The sequence below is a fragment of the Mustelus asterias genome, chromosome 20 (genome assembly GCF_964213995.1).
Source record: "Mustelus asterias chromosome 20, sMusAst1.hap1.1, whole genome shotgun sequence".
Lineage (NCBI taxonomy): Eukaryota > Metazoa > Chordata > Chondrichthyes > Carcharhiniformes > Triakidae > Mustelus > Mustelus asterias.
The window spans coordinates 73,246,921-73,263,560 of record NC_135820.1 but is presented as its reverse complement, the minus strand read 5'-3'; the positions used below and the strand labels follow the sequence as shown (position 1 = coordinate 73,263,560).

The 16,640-nt window shown below is 48.7% G+C and overlaps 1 protein-coding gene across 5 annotated transcripts in view; it reads left to right on the top strand.

The window, feature by feature from the left end:
- LOC144508631 (protein CBFA2T1-like) overlaps positions 1–16,640 on the top strand; it is a 144,986-nt gene that overhangs the window by 109,747 nt on the left and 18,599 nt on the right. For all 5 annotated transcript variants that reach the window (XM_078236840.1, XM_078236842.1, XM_078236841.1 and 2 more), the window contains exons 3-4: positions 1,023–1,252; positions 5,469–5,558. In XM_078236840.1, coding sequence (XP_078092966.1) covers positions 1,023–1,252; positions 5,469–5,558 — 320 coding nt within the window. The remainder of the gene's footprint in view (positions 1–1,022; positions 1,253–5,468; positions 5,559–16,640) is intronic.

Below are 16,640 nucleotides of genomic sequence, written 5' to 3'. Positions count from 1 at the left end.
ACAGAGCGAGACTGCGGATAGTTGGGAACCTGTCTCGGGGGCAGGGAATTCAGATGGTGTTCGTAAAGCAGAAGTGGAAATGAATAGGGTTGGGAAGCATTTTCTGATCAGGGCCAGTGTGATCTCCTGGACTCGTTTCGATCGCCTCAGGGGGTCGGAGAGGAATTTCCCAGATTTTGTTTTCCCCATATTGGCCCTGGGGTTTTCACTCTGGGTTTTCGCCTCTCCCTGGAGATCACATGGTCTGGAATGGGGGGGTGGGGGTGAGTTAATAGGTTGTGATGAACAAAGCATCGTAGCTGTGAGGGACAGCTCGGTGGATAGGATATTAGGATGTAGATAGGCTGGAAAATTGGGCGGGGATCCTGGATTCAGAATTCAATCCTGGACCGGGGAGCGGCGCGGGCTTGGAGGGCCGAAGGGCCTGTTCCTGTGCTGTATTGTTCTTTGTTCTTTGTTCTTTGATGGGCCGAATGGCCTCCTTCTGCACTGTAGGGATTCTATGATTCTACACGTCCAAATGGAAATGACTTGCTTCTTCACGAATCATAGAATCCCGACAGTACAGAAGGAGGCCCTTCAGCCCATTAAGTCTGTACTGATCACAATCCCACCCAGGCCCTATTCCCGTAACCCCACACATTTACCCTGCTAAACCCCCTGACACTAGGGTCAATTTAGCATGGCCAATCAACCTAACCCGCACATCTTTGGAGTGTGGGAGGAAATTGGAGCACCCGGAGGAAACCCACGCAGACACGGGGAGAATGTGCAAACTCCACTCAGACAGAAACCTGAGCCTGGAATCGAACCCGAGTCCCTGGCGCTGTGAGGCAGCATTGCTAACCACTGTGCCACTTTTCTTGTAAGTACAGTTCTTAAGAACCGTAGATAGAGAAACATATCGAGCAGAATTTACCCCAGCTTCAAATCTGAAGAAGAGCCACAATCATCTTGAAAAGTTAACTCTATTTCTCTCTCTCTTAACAAGTTTGTGCTTTTCCTTCTCTCCCCTGCTGCAGTGCCTAATGGCGTCGACCACTCTCCGCCTGCCCTGAACGGTGTGCCATCCCCACCACAACGATTCAGCAATGGCCCTTCATCCTCGCTGGCCAGCCAGCAGCTGCCTGCTACCTGCGGTGCCCGCCAGCTCAGCAAGCTCAAACGGTTCCTGACCACCCTGCAGCAGTTTGGCAACGACATCTCGCCGGAGATTGGGGAGCGAGTGCGCAGCCTCGTCCTGGCGCTGGTGGTGAGTAAGGCCGGGTTCGGGGAACGCGGGAAGGGCGGGGTGAGTTGTGAAGAGAAGAGGGGCAACAGGAATATAAGAGTTGGCCACTTTTGTGCCAGGCACTTCAGGCAGAACTGAGCTGAGTGCGTAATTCCATTTATTGATCTTGGAGTCATAGAGGTTTACAGCATGGAAACAGGCCTTTCGGCCCAACTTGTCCATGCCGCCCTTTTTTAAATCACAAAGCTAGTCCCGATTGCCCGCATTTGGCCCTCTGTACCCATCTTACCCATGTAACTGTCTAAATGCTTTTTAAAAGACAAAATTGTACCCGCCTCTACTGCCTCTGGCAGCTCGTTCCACTCACCACTCTCTGTGTGAAATAAATGCCCCTCTGGACCCTTTTGTATCTCTCCCCTCTCACCTTAAACCTATGGCCTCTAGTTTTAGACTCCCCTACCTTTGGGTTCCTTGGTTCTGGCAACTTCTTAATAGCCCTGCTTGACAAAAGCTATGCACCTGTGTTGGGTGCAGGTTTTAACTTGAAAAGTGGAATCTGAGGATGTAATCTGAATTCGTTGCCCTGTTTTTTACAATTCTTTCTCTAAACCGAAACTGCTTGGTGTGGGATTGAAGCAACTAAAACACAAAAGCTCAATTCAGTTTTCTCTCCATCCAGGCAGCAGCTTGAACTTGATATTTCTCTCCATCCCCTTTCCTTCAATCACTTAACTCACCTTCTCTTATAAGTTGGCACGCTTTCTCTGTTTCAAGTTTATTTATTGGTGTCACAAGTAGGCTTACATTGGGTAAGCCTACTTACCGCAATGAAGTTACTATGAAAATCCCCCAGTCGCCACACTCCGGCACCTGTTCGGGTAACACCGAGGGCGAATTTAGCACGGCCAATGCGCCTTAACCAGCACGTCTTTGGACTGTGGGAGGAAACCAGAGCACCCGGAGGAAACCCACGCAGACATGGGGAGAACGTGCAGATTCCACACAGACAGTGACCCAAGCCGGGAATCGAACCCGGGTCCCTGGCGCTGTGAGGCAGCAGTGCTAACCACTGTGCCACCGTGCCGCCCGGTGGGATGTCAAAAACATGACTGTTCAGTTTAAAATCTAAAGTGAGCAGGGTTGTTTGGGGAGGTTGGGTACTCTTTTGGATAGGTCCAGGGAGAGGCCAGCTGGCCTTGGGTGGAGGTAAGTTGTCATTCGGTCAACTTGCCCTTTTGAATTGTTAAAATTAGACATGAATGTTCATAAAAGTGGATAAGCTCATTGGAACTGTCAATCTGTCAAAGGAACTGTGAAAGCTTAGTGGAACTGTCAAGTTAAACCCCCTGGACCTTCAATTAAAAATAAACATTCTGGAGCTTAAAAAATGAGTGCTTCCCATTTTACCTCTGTCTGTTGACATTAGGTTGAGGGCTTTCGTTATAGGGACTGCGCTACATGACTGATTTCACAACCTATCATCACATTTGGGTGCTTGTCAGTTCACAATTGTATCGACAGCTCCATATAATTATGAAGTTTTTGATGTGGGACTTTGAATTATAATACTTGTTGTTATAAGGGATTAAGTGGTTGGAGGAATTTAAATGTAGTGAATGGGTTTTTATCAATGGAAGATTTTTTTTCCAATAGTGAATTCATCAATGGACACGTAGAACTTGATTTTGTTTGATTGTTGCTGAAAAAAGAGACATACTCTCAAAGCTTTTCGTCTCGTACTCATCTGGAGAGATTCGCAAGAATACCAATTCTAAAGGGAACAACAATTTACAATGCATGATAGTACAGTGCTGATTGGTTGGCAACTGGACTCTGAATGGTAGAGATGTTGCCATGGAAAATGCACCAGCTAATGGCTACCCCCAAGCTTTTGTTTAGTTGAGTGACAGTTTGGGGGCACCCATCCCCTAGTTCACCCCCCATGGCCTGATGAGTGGGCGATGAAAAGCTTTGACAGCATATCCCTTTTTTTTCACCAATGCTCAAGTCCTGCATTAGCAAGCGACTATTTTTGTTCCCTCTCAGCATGGGTCCTGAGGTCTGCCCATGGTGGATACTGGGTGAGTTAGCACGGAGGGTGTAAGGGAAAAGGGTTGTTGGTGGAGGGAGGATTTAGCATGGCCAATGCACCTAACCAGCACGTCTTTCGGACTGTGGGAGGAAACTGGAGCACCTGGAGGAAACCCATGTAGACAAGGGGAGAACGTGCAGACTCCACACAGACAGTGACCCAAGCCGGGAATCGAACCCGGGTCCCTGGGCGCTGTGAGGCAGTAGTGCTAACCACTGTGCCACCGTGCTGCCCATGTCACTGGGACATTCTGAGATGGGGACTTTGGCAGATTGTTAGAGGGAGTTTCCAGGCTTTGCTGGAGCAGGTGTGGAACGCTAGGTCCTGATTCTGGCCATAAAGGTGGTGGAAAATGCTCTATTTTGAGCTTTGACATTTCGGTGAACACAACATTTAAATTGTGTCATTTTTGTATGGTGCCTGAATACTGTTTAGATCTTAAAATGGGAATCATCATAGACCTGAGGCCAGAATTGAACCTGGGTCCTGGCGCTGTGAGGCAGCAGCGCTAACCACTGTGCCACCCTGTGCCACCATGTCGTCGGGAAGTGGATGCATTTTGGGGTGATGCAAACAAATTCTGTCCTACAGTACTGTGTTTTTGAGACAGTTATTATCCGAAGATGCTACATAAAGTATAACTTATCCAGCTGCTGGTTATGTTGGGGCAGTATGTCAGTGCTACTCCTGCATGCGTTTCACTGGCTTCTAGACACATTGACTATTGTAGTAGCTACAATAACGTCACAGATTCTAATGTATTGCCAAGCAAGGCTTCACATTGATTATCCCCTTATTGTCTCTCTTTACACCGTGTTTTTGATCAACTACGTCAAGGCTGGTTGATTTGAACACAATGGGACTATTGTTCCAACCGGTTTAGATAGAGGGGGGATCTTTCTAGCCATTCACTCTGGTGAGATTCTCCCGTCCTGCTGCAGTGACTGGAGATTTGGCGAGCACCAAATTCTCTGTCCTTGCTTGCGGCGGTAGCGGGGAGTGCACGGCCAGTAAGGTAACGCCCATAGTCTCAAAGAACAAAGAACAGTACAGCACAGGAACAGGCCCTTTGGCCCTCCAATCCTGCGCCGATCATGATGCCTGCCTAAACTAAAACCGTATGCACTTATGGAGCCCATATCCTTTCATTCCCATCCTCTTCATGTATTCATCTAGTTGCCCCTTAAATGCCACTATCATACCTGCTGCCAACACCTCCCTGGGCAGCATATTCCAGACATTCACCACCCTCTGTGTAAAAAAAATTTGCCCCTAAACTTTTCCCCATGCACCTTAAACCTATGTCCCCTAGTACTCACTTTTCTACCCTAGAAAAGAGCATCTGACTATCCACTCTGTCCATGCCCCCCCATAGTCTTGTAAACCTCTATCAGGTCACCCCTCAACCTCCGTCATTCCAGTGGGAACAAATCGAGTTTATCCAACCTCTTCTCATAGCTAATACCCTCCTTGGTTGATTGAACTTTTAACCAATCAGGAAGTAATGAAGCAGGAATTCTCTAAAATATGTGGAAACAGTAGCAGGAAAATTGGTCTACCCTGAGTTAATGCAGGCAAGGTTTTTTTTATAGAAGTAACTTTTTGCGAATTGTTAACCAGTTGAAAGTTATTTAAAATAATTATTTGTGTAGCTGCCTAGATTCAGGGTTTACACATGGATATTGGTCTTCCATGCTAGTAAATCTGCCTTTAATCTAAGCAAGCGGTTTCAGTGAAGTCAGTGGTATTAGGCATTGGCATACTGCAGTCACTGGATAAGGCCCCTTTTTGTGGTAATACCACATCCCAACTCTTCATTTGTGGAATTATAAATAGATCCTAAAAACCGCTCTACAGAGACATTGACATGAACTTGGTTGGTTTTGGGAGCTTGTTGTAGATTTGGGTTCGGAATGTTGATTTAGCCGATGTCTCCTATTAGCTCAAAATCCCAAATATTGAGATCAACCAGATCTCCAATTCTTGATGGGGGTAAAGCTGCCCTTTGAGTTGGGGGGGGGGGGGGGGGGGAGGGGGGGTGATACTGGAGCATCGCACCCCCCCCCCTCGCCTGAGGGTATGGCATCACTTACAAACACCCGGCTGACGTTTTATTTTTATTTTTTTGTTTACTTACCCTTCCAGAACTCAACTGTGACCATTGAAGAGTTTCATTCCAAGCTGCAAGAGGCAACAAACTTCCCACTGCGTCCCTTTGTAATTCCATTTCTAAAGGTAATGCAGTCTCCTCCTGTTTACCGTCCATTGTCTTGTGAGAGCCCATTATCTTTGGTGGTTTGGTGGGGGGGATGGGGGAGGGGAGGAAATGTGAATCTAACACGGCAGCTGTCATTAATATAAAGCAAAAAACTGCAGATGCTGGAAATCTGAAATAGGGACAGAAAGTGCTGGAAATACTCAGCAGATCAGGCAGCATCTTTTGAAGAGTGTAATAACTTCAAAGGCAAGTCATTGTGGCTTCAAATTATAAAGGGTTTTGTAACAAGTCCTCGGAAGCACAAGTCCCTTCACCAAAACCCCTTTATTTACAAGTCAGACAGCAGCAGACAGAGCGCTGTCAGTTAGCAGCCTACACTCAGAGTCCCAGAGGAACTGACACTCCTGGTTAAATACAAAGCAAGAGGCTCCCTGATTGGCCCGTCAATTTGGCCCATAATCAGGGAGTTCATATTCTAACAGGCCCACCTCAATTCATAGAATCCCTCCAGTGCAGAAGGAGGCCATTCGGCCCATCAAGTCTGCACCCACCACATCCCACCCAGGCCCTATTCCCATAACCCCATACATTTAACCTACTAATCTCCCTGGCACTAGAGTCAATTTAGCATGGCCAATCAACCTAACCCCCACATCTTTGGACTGATTGGACTGATCGATTGCCCGATTAAAGTTGTTACAGGTTTCTTACCAACAATATTCATATAAGTACAAACTGGGGTCTGACACAACTGAGTATTCTCTTCTCCCTGGCTCCAACTGAGGTCCCTCCCGACCTGGGACGCCCCCGTTCCAGATTGGCATGGCTTCCCGCGCCATCTCTCCATAGGGTCCGACCCGATCACGTGGTCCTCAGGGGATTGCCCCCTTAAAGGGACCACAAAGAGAAATAGAGTTAACATTTCAGGTCGATGACCCTTAGTTTTCTCTCCACAGATGCTGCCTGACCTGCTGAATATTTCCAGCATTTTTTTTGTTTCGATGGTCATTGTCAGGTGTCACTCAATATGAAGCACCATTAAAAACCCCATGATTATCACCCAACTGGATTTGACCCTTTGGCCATGCACTGACCTCGACAAGGCCCATGAGGTTAGCCTCTTGGAGTACGAGCTCCCTGATTGAGGTAATGATTGCCTGTCCAATCAGGAAGTCTCGCCTGTATATATAACTGTCATGTCTACTGGCGCTCCGGATTCTGACTGTGTACCTGAAGCACTCTTAGGAGTTTGTAAATAAAGGGAATCTGGTGAAGGGACACCGGCCTCTGAGGAGTCATTGCAGGCCACACTGATGAAATGACTATTTTCTCTCTATTTCTTGCCCGGTGGGATGGTGTATGCACAGGTGTGGGTGGGGTTGAGTGAAGTAGGGCTGCCATCTTTCGGTGTATTCTGGGAGGTTTTATAACCGAACCTCTTGCCTCCGAGTGCCTTGCCCCCATGCTGACACCTCACGAGTCCATCCTGGTGACACATCGCGCTCCCACACCAATTGGAAATCCGCAAAATCTTCATTGCTTACTCAGACCATTGATAACTGTCAAAAAAAACTCTTCCAATCCATTTCCAATGTTTTTATAACAAATGAAGTCCTCGAAACCGGAAGAAAATCTCACAGTTTGTTTTTTGATGTCCCTACGATTTTTCTCCTGTGAGGTTAATCATTTAGTTCCCCCCCCACAGATGTGCACGTTGGGTGGATTGGCCATGCTAAATTGCCCCTTGGTCTCTGGGTGGATTAGCAGGGTGGGGTTGCAGGGATGGGGCTTGGGTGGGGTTGTTGTCTGTGCAGACTCGATGGGCTGAATGGCTTCCTTCTGCACTGTAGGACTCTATGACTCTAGCTGGCTGTTGAGTGGGTTTAATGGTTAACGGGTAACCCCAAACTACCTCTTTAAGGCTATGGGTCTGAAATAGTCAAATCCAGATAAGTCCTACTGCTGAAGTTCGTCAAATGATGATTTCAACCGTAGATTTTGTGCTCCAGGTTAGTCATTGGTTTTCTTTCTCTTTTCATTTTGTTTTGGCAATATTCTGTTGCAACGGTTAGAATGGGATGTGATGTCTGACGTACGGATGCAGGATTAACATATAAGTTAATAATGACTTTGCCTTAACAGAGCTGTTATTCACATTTCACATTAAGGTCATTCAATGGACGACGTTTTGTTAATCAGTGGTTTAATGCAAGGGGTGATGTGCGATGGCAATTGTATGAGATCTTTTGACTGCAACAGCCAGAGTTCTTCTTTAATGAAGTCACTGGGGGAACAGGCTCTTCATGGTCTCGAATCTTTAACGTATCCAATATGTTCATCTCAGTAAATGAATACATGGCAGTGACTCTCACCACTGTATAAGTGGAGCTGTTGGAGATTGGCCCTCTGGAGAATATCTGATTAGTCCCTTCGGGGGTGCGAATGATGCACTAATGGCACAGCTCTGCCTAAGTGGCCATGTTCAACGCAGTGACCTGAACTGTCATGATGGTCCAATGAGTTAGATGGACCAGCCAGTGTGGTATTCCACCACTCTTCCCCTCCCCCTGGCCTAGTGGTATTATAGCCAAACTGTTAATGCTGAAACTCAGCTAATGTGCTGGGGACCCGGGTTCGAATGCCACCATGGCAGATGGTGGAATTTGGATTCAATAAAAAATATTTGGAATTAAGAGTATACTGATGAGGGTGAAACTACTGTCAATTGTTGGAAAAACCCATCTAGTTCACTAATGTCCTTCAGGGAAGAAAATCTGCTGTCCTTACCCGGTCTGGCCTACATATGACTCCAGAGCCACAGCAATGTGGTTGACATTTTGTTTTTTAAAAAGCATCTAGACAGTTAAATGGGTAAGATGGGAAGAGAGGGATATGGGCAAAATGGGGCAATTAGACCATAAGATATAGGAGCGGAATTCAGCCACTCGGCCCTTCGAGTCTACTCCGCCATTCAATCATGGCTGATATTTTTCTCATCCCCATTCTCCTGCCTTTTCCCCATAACCCCTGATCCCCTTATTAATCAAGAACCTATCTACCTCTGTCTTAAAGACTCAATGACCCGGCCTCCACAGCCTTCTGCGGCAAAGAGTTCCACAGATTCATCACTCTCTGGCTGAAGAAATTCCTCCTCATCTCCGTTTTGAAGGATCGTCCCTTTAGCCTGAGGTTGTGCCCTCTGGTTCTAGTTTTTCCTACTAGTGGAAACATCCTCTCCACGTCCACTCTATCCAGGTTGGGACTAGCTTAGTGGTTAAAAAAAGGGGCGGCACGGACAAGTTGGGCCGAAGGGCCTGTTCCATGCCCAACTGCCCTCTGAAATGGCCTAGCGAGCCACTCGGATCAAGGGCAACTAGAGATGAGCGATAAATACTGGCCAGTCAGCGACACCCATGTCCCATGAATGAATTAAAAAGAAATGAGGCATGAATCCACTGATCTCCATCAAATTGACATTAGAACGTGACAATTGAGAGGACATGTCCCGCCTAACTGAGGGTAGGATTGGACTCCACCACCATTTGCTACCCCTTTGTCTAGGGTCAGACAGGAAAAATTTGGCCACTCCATCAGTAGCCCAGCAGTCAGTCTGAAATACAATAGGAAAGGAGGCTGGGAAAACAGGAAAAAACCCGCACGTTCTGCTACTTCTCCCTGCCAGTCTCCATTCTTGTTTTCAGCCTCCTGTGCAGCACAGGCCTTCACCTCTCGCCCCGTCATCAGAAGCTCGCGCCGCCACTTTGCTTTACTCCATTTCAGAAAGAGGGGGGAAGAACTCCAGGGGGGGGGGGGGGGGGGGGGATTAGAGTCTCCAATCCTTCAGGATTGGCCTGGAGTCTCCAAGGATCGAAGGTTAATTCCCTGGGACACTCCTGTGGGCAACACCCAGGAGAAAAATCTTACAAATGTGCATCTTAAATATCATTTTCTTTTGAGCATTTCTGGTGCGTTGAAAGTGCCGGTAGTGGGTAACGATAGCTGCCGGAGGTTTCCGGCTGTCCACGCCGGCGGGATTTTCCAGTCCCGCTGCAGTGAACGGAGATTTGGCTGAGTGCCAAATTCTCCGTCCTCGCTGGCGGCGGCAACAGGGTGTGAACGGCCGGAGAATTCTGGTCAGCTTGTTTATCCACCGGAGGTGGGTGAAGGCAATGGAACGTCCAGGAATACGCGTCCAACCAGAATTGCCGACTCTGCGCTAATAGACATGGCCATGAAATTCTCTGCAGCCCCTTTCCGAAAGCTCAGCCACTGTACTCGTGCCGCTTGGCAACACATGGGCAGCGCGGTGGCACAGTGGTTAGCACTGTTGCCTCACAGTGCCAGGGACACGGGTTCAATTCCCGGCTTGGGTCACTGCCTGTGCGGAGTCTGCCCGTTCTCCCCGTGTCTGCGTGGGTTTCCGCCGGGTGCTCAGGTTTCCTCCCACAGTCCGGAAGACGTGCTGGTTAGGTGCATTGGCCATGCTAAATTGCCCCTAGTGTCATAGGGATTAGCAGGGTAAATGTGTGGGGTTATGGGAATAGGACCTGGGGGGGGGGATTGTGATCAGTGCAGACTCGATGGGCCGAATGGCCTCCTCCTGCCCTGTAGGGATTCTATGATTCTATTCTATGTGCGGGGTAGGTTGACTGGCCATGCTAAATTGATTCGAGTATCGGGGGATTAGCAGGGTAAATATGACGGCCTACGGGAATAAGGACTGGGTGGGATTGTGGTCGGTGCAGACTCATTGGGCCGAATGGCCTCCTTCTGCCCCGTAGGGATTCTACACCTCAGATCTGGAACCTGAGTGGGTATTGGCAATAAATCAATGCTACTAGAAAGGAGTTTGGGACTAAGTGCATTCCGAATGACACGAACGGGGCTGGTAAACCCGCAACCTTAACATTCCTATTTTTGGAAATCCTGTTTCTAGCAGCTTGGGGGAAACCCCAGAATAAGGGGTCAGCCATCTTTGGACCGAGAGGAGAAAGAATTAGTCACTCGGGTTTGTGAATCTTTGGAATTCTCTTCCTCGAGAGAGTGGCTGCTCAGACGTTGGGTACATTCACGACTGAGATCGATAGGTTTTTGGACCCTCTGAGGGAATCTAGCGATCAGGGGACAGGGTGGGAAAATGGAGCTGAGGAAGAAGATTGGCCATGGTCTTATGGAATAGGGGAGGGGGCTTGGGGGCGGCCATATTGCCCACTCATGCTGCCGTCGTCGCCACCTTATTTCGTAATCCCTACAGAAAAATGGTGACAATCGATAATGTATCTGTCAGAAAATGAAACTTCCGGTCCGAAACCCACCAACACTTTAAAAGGCTGCCGGATATTTCCACCAATTTCTGCCTCATTTCATCACCTGCAGCTTTCATTCTTTATATTTGTAGCGTGCCTTTAGTGTCGTTAAAGCGGGCGAGACTCTTTTATTCTCGCTGTTCAATGCCGCCTTGACCGAGTGATGTTTATCGTGGGAGTTGTTCTCCTGAGGAGGGGATGGGGGGGGAGGGGGGGGGAGATGAGTAGTGGTGTTGTTGGGAGGGGGAGTGGGGGGGGGGGCGGTGGTGGCTGATGTCTGTTGCAGAGTCTGAGTGTGAAACCATGCTGCAAACCTTTTTTTTTTGTGTGTGTGGAAGTATCACACACCATATGGGCATCATATCACTTAGTGGCAATCATTCGAAGGGGAGGATTTTTTTTTTTCGCTCAACACTATAGCATCCGCCCTCTGAGGGAAAAGTAAATGACAGGGACCATATGTGTTTGGATATTTGAGCTGAATCCTCAATGAGAGAAGCAGCTGTAACTGCCTTCATTTCAACCTGCCTTTCATTACATTAATGTAACCCTGCGACTCCCGTCCCAATCTGCACCGTGGCAAATTGCTGGCCGCAAAGATAATGGAAACCATTTCAATTACCGGCTCCACGGCTAACATTAGCACCAGTGCGGCCCCTTCTGATCGACAACACGCAGTCTCAATTGTCTTTGATCTCGCCAAAGAGAAGGGAGTTTTCGCTGGAGTGCGGCACGGTGGTTAGCACTGCTGCCTCACAGCGCCAGGGACCCGGGTTCAGTTCCGACCTCGGGTCTCTGTCTGTGAGGAGTTTGCACGTTCTCTGCGTGGGTTTCCTCCAGTTCCCTCCCATAGTCCGAAAGACGTGCGGAATTCTCCAACCTCGCCCGTGGCTGGATTCTCCAGCCCCGCTGCAGTGAATGGAGATTTGGCTGAGTGCCAAATTCTCCATTCTCGCTGGCAGTGGGGCGTGCAAGATTGGAGAATCCCATCCAAATTTTTCTTCTTTGTTCTTTAGTGACTTTTAAGGGGCGTCTTGACAAATATATGAATAGGATGGGGATAGAGAGATCTGGTCCCCAGAAGGGTAGGGGGTTTAGTTCAGTCGGGGCAGCATGGTCGATGCAGGCTTGGAGGGATCTGTGTGGGATTGTGGTCGGTACTTGATGGGCCGAACGGCCTCCTTCTGTACTGTAGGGATTCTATGATTTGCACAATATCAAACTCTGTGTCTGGCTGTGAAAGTAGGATTTTGAGTTAAGTTTGCAAAAGCCTGCATGCGCGTTCCCTCCCCCCCCCCTCTCCTCTCTGGGAGATGAATTTTGTCAAAGGGTTTTTGGGGAATTCTGTGAGCGACTGCGGTTAGCAACTTCCAGGCAGCCGAGATGCAGCTGAGTTTTTGAGTAGCCAAGAATATAATGGACTGTGTTTCAAAGTGTCCTTTATCCTTCCCTCCCACCCCAACATTCTTCGGACCATCAACTTCCAGCGTAGGAACACAAGAACGCAGGAACAGGAGCAGGCCATTCAGCCCATCGCCCCTGCTCTGCCATTCAACACGACCATGGCTGATCGGACCCTTCACAAAGCCTTTTACCCACACTATCCCCATATCCCTTTAATCAGAGTTCTAATTGGAATAGGGATAATATTGTCCTTCCAACAGCACCTTCTCCAGGTAATGGCTGGAATCCTCCAACCTCGCCCGTGGCTGGATTCTCCAGTCCCACTGCAGTGAATGGAGATTTGGCTGAGCGCCAAATTTTCCGTTCTCGCTGGCAGCGGTGGCAGGGTGTGCGAGATCGGAAAATACCGGGCAAATTTTTTTTCTTTGTTCTTTAGTGATTTTTAAGGGGCATCTTGACAAATACATGAATAGGATGGGAATAGAGGGATATGGTCCCCGGAAGGGTAGAGGTTGCAGTTCAGACGGGCAACACGGTCGGTGCAGGCTTGGAGGGCCGAAGGGCTGTTCCTGTGCTGTAATTTTCATTGTTATTTGTTCTTTGTTCAATGTATCTTGCTTATATGGAACAACAACTTGCAGTTATATAGTCCCTTTAATGTAGCAAAATGCCTTGAGGCACCTCAAAGGCATGTCATCAAATGACATTTGACACTAAGGTTAATTGTTGATATCATGAGTTTAACGGGCTCGGGACTGAAATCTCCAGGCCTACTAGCATCTCCCCCTTTACCCTCGCACCCCCCCACTGACCCCCCCCCCACCCACCCACCCGCCAGAGTGGTTCGCTCCAGTGGGAATTACACTAGCTCCCCACTTTTGGAGAACTAGTGGCCCAACCCTGCTGGAGTGAAGGGGGTGGATGGCGGTGGGGGTGGGGGTGGTTCCCCCTGGGCATTAGTCCCCTGGCAGTGCCAGGCTGTGCCCCTGGTACCTCCCAAGGGACAAAGTGCCAATGCCCAGGGGACACCTTGGCACTGCCCACTAGGCATCGGGCGGGGCCTGATGGAGGCGGGGCCTGATGGAGGCGGGGCCTGATGGGGTGAGCCTGGTAGCCAATTGGTGAAGGTGGGGGTCCCGCTGTCACTCTGCAGACAGGATTGGTGGGGGAAGGAGGGAGGGTAGCGGTTGGGGGGCAGGAGCAGCCTGTTGGGGGTTTCAGGACTGCGGCGCGGGGGGTGGTGGTCGTGGGGTTAACCAGTGATCGGGCTGGCCAGCGATCAGGAGGCTGGCAGTGCGGATCTCGGCGCTGACAGATCAGCGCATGCGCAGTTTCCCACTCAGCACTCTGCTGCCAGCCTCTCCAGCGGGTATAGGCCCTGCCCACTGAATTTTAATGCTATACACGATAGTAGTCTCTGCAGTGCACAGAGTGTGAGAGATTCTTCTCTGAACTGCCACTGAAAAAAAACAGCATGAATTACTCCAGTTTTACCACAAATTCGACACTTAGAATTTTTGGGGAGAATTCCGGCCAATATCTGTGACACCAAATACATCCTTTCTGAGTGTGAGGTATCATGCTTCAAACATTACCATTCTGGCCAGTGGGCATCAGTGGACTATTTGACCAAGTAAGTATCACAGTCAAGTCCAATCTGCCCTCACCTTGAATCATCATAGAATCCCTACCATACAGAAGAGGCCATTCGGCCCATTGAGTTTGCATCAACTCTCTGACAAAGACTCTCCCCCCGCCCTATCCCCGTAACCCCACATATTTCGCATGGCTAATCCCTCTAAATTACACATCTTGGGACACCAAGGGGCAATTTAGCATGGTCGATTCACTCACTCATCTTTGGACTGTGGGAGGAAACCGGAGCACCTGGAAGAAACCCACGCAGACACGGGGAGAACATGCAAACTCCACACAGACGATGACCCAAGGCTGGAATAGAACCCGGGTCCCTGGCGCTGTGAGGCAGCAGTGCTAACCCACTGTGCCACTGTGCCGTCCCCTGGCCATACATGCACAGAGAGCCATTGGATTCTCATCTGCAGCAAAGATCTTTGTTTGCTTTTAAACCCTCTCCCCCCCCCCTCCCTTCGCGGACTGGGGGGCACTGAATTGGCATCTCTGCTGAGCTCAATACAGCCCTGAGGTCAAGATCATTCTGGTCAGTAAGACTCTCGTTACCCACCAAGGCACTGTGGGAGCTCAGTGCTGCACTAAATCAGATGGTCACTGCAGTCCAAGACCCCACTGTTTAACGGCAATCGCTTGAGTAAACTGAATCATCCAACTGGGAGTTCTGGAGAAACCTCTTTGTCCAGAGAGTGGTGAGCACATGGAACTCGCTCCCACAGGGAGTAACTGAGATAAACAGTGTAGATCCATTTAAGGGGAAGCTGGATAACACACGAGGGAGAAAGGAATAGAAGGGTATTCTGTTAGGATGAGACAAAGAGATGGGAGAAGACCCATGTAGATAACAACGCCCTGCATTTATATAGCATCTTTAATGTGCTAAAATCTCCCAAAGCAGAAGCATTAGCAAGAAACTACAGAGGTCGTGAATGTAGCCCAGTCCATCACGCAAATCAGCCTCCCATCCATTGACTCTGTCTACACTTCCCGCTGCCTCGGCAAAGCAGCCAGCATAATTAAGGACCCTACGCACCCCGGACATTCTCTCTTCCCCCTTCTTCAATCGGGAAAAAGTTACAAAAGTCTGAGGTCACGTAACGACCGACTCAAGAACAGCTTCTTCCCTGCTGCCATCAGACTTTTGAATGGACCTACCTCGCATTAGTTAATCTTTCTCTGCACCCTAGCTATGACTGTAACACTACATTCTGCACTCTCTCCTTTCCTTCTCTATGAACGGTATGCTTTGTCTGTATAGCGTGCAAGAAACAATACTTTTTTCACTGTATACTAATACATGTGACAATAATAAATCAAATCAAATTAATTCAAATGTTTGAAACCTAGCCACATAAGGAAAACCTTAGCGCATTTAACTCTGTTAACAACAGAGCCAGGGCGGCACGGTAGCACGGTGGTTAGCACTGCTGCTTCACAGCTCCAGGGACCTGGGTCACTGTCTGTGTGGAGTTTGCACATTCTCCCCGTGTCTGCGTGGGTTTCCTCCGGGTGCTCCGGTTTCCTCCCACAGTCCAAAGATGTGCGGGTTAGGTTGATTGGCCATGCTAAAAAAAAAATTGCCCTTGGTGTCCTGAGATGCGTAGGTTAGAGGGATTAGTGGGTAAATCTGTAGGGATATGGGGGTAGGGCCTGGGTGGGGTTGTGGTTGGTGCAGACTTGATGGGCCGAATGGCCTCTTTCTGTACTGTAGGATTTCTATGATTTCTATGTTAAAAACACTATATAAGTCCACATTGTTACTGCACTTTATTATGATGTTACAAAGAAATGACAGGTGACCCAAATCTTGACCATAAACGGGAGCGTAGACTATTGTGGGCCAAATGGCCTTTTTCTGTGCTGTACATTCTATTTAATTCTATGCAATCCAGTCCAAATCGTCCTAATGAGTCAGCGGTGGGAACTGACTCCCCGTTGCCTAGGAAATGAAGATATTTTTATTGCACATTAACACACTCGATTGGTTTGTCACTGGAAGTGTGTTAGTGTTTCAGATTTCGCTGTCATCACAAGACACAGAGCGAGCCAGATCTTACATTTCTTTTCTGGCTACCCTTGACAACACAGGCTGTGGTCCAAAAAAACAATCCTGACTGCGCTGTGGTGTTGGCTGACTGGTAGCTGGAGTTCAGTGTTGTTGGATAATGTGGCACATTGCGAGGGGGACGTGTGAAGCATCCACTCCTGCTTCATCTAATCAGACACTTTGCATGGCAGAACAGCAGCTAGTAATGAAAGGACCCATTGCGTTTCCCCTCCCGCCAGGGATTTAATCTGGGACTATCATTGCTGGAAGATTTTGGCTGCAAGCCGGTTCCACAAGAGGCAATCTGAACGGTGATCAAATCGAACCTGCGAGCGTACGAATCGGGAGCAGCAGTCGGCCATTCGGCCCCTCAATCCTGCTCTGCCATTCAAAACTATCATGGGCTGATCTGATTGTAACCACGTTATGAGGGGCATGGACAGAGTGGATAGTCAGAAGCCTTTTCCCAGGGTGGAAGAGTCAATTACTTTATTGGGGGCATAGGTTTAAGGTGCGAGGGGCAAGGTTTAAAGGAGATGTACAAGGCAGGCTTTTTTTACACAGAGGGTGGCAGGGGCCTGAAACTCGCTGCCGGGGGAGGTAGCGGAAGCAGATACGATAGTTAGTTTTAAGGGGCATCTTGACAAATCGATGAATAGGATGGGAATAGAGGGATATGGTCCCCGGAAGGA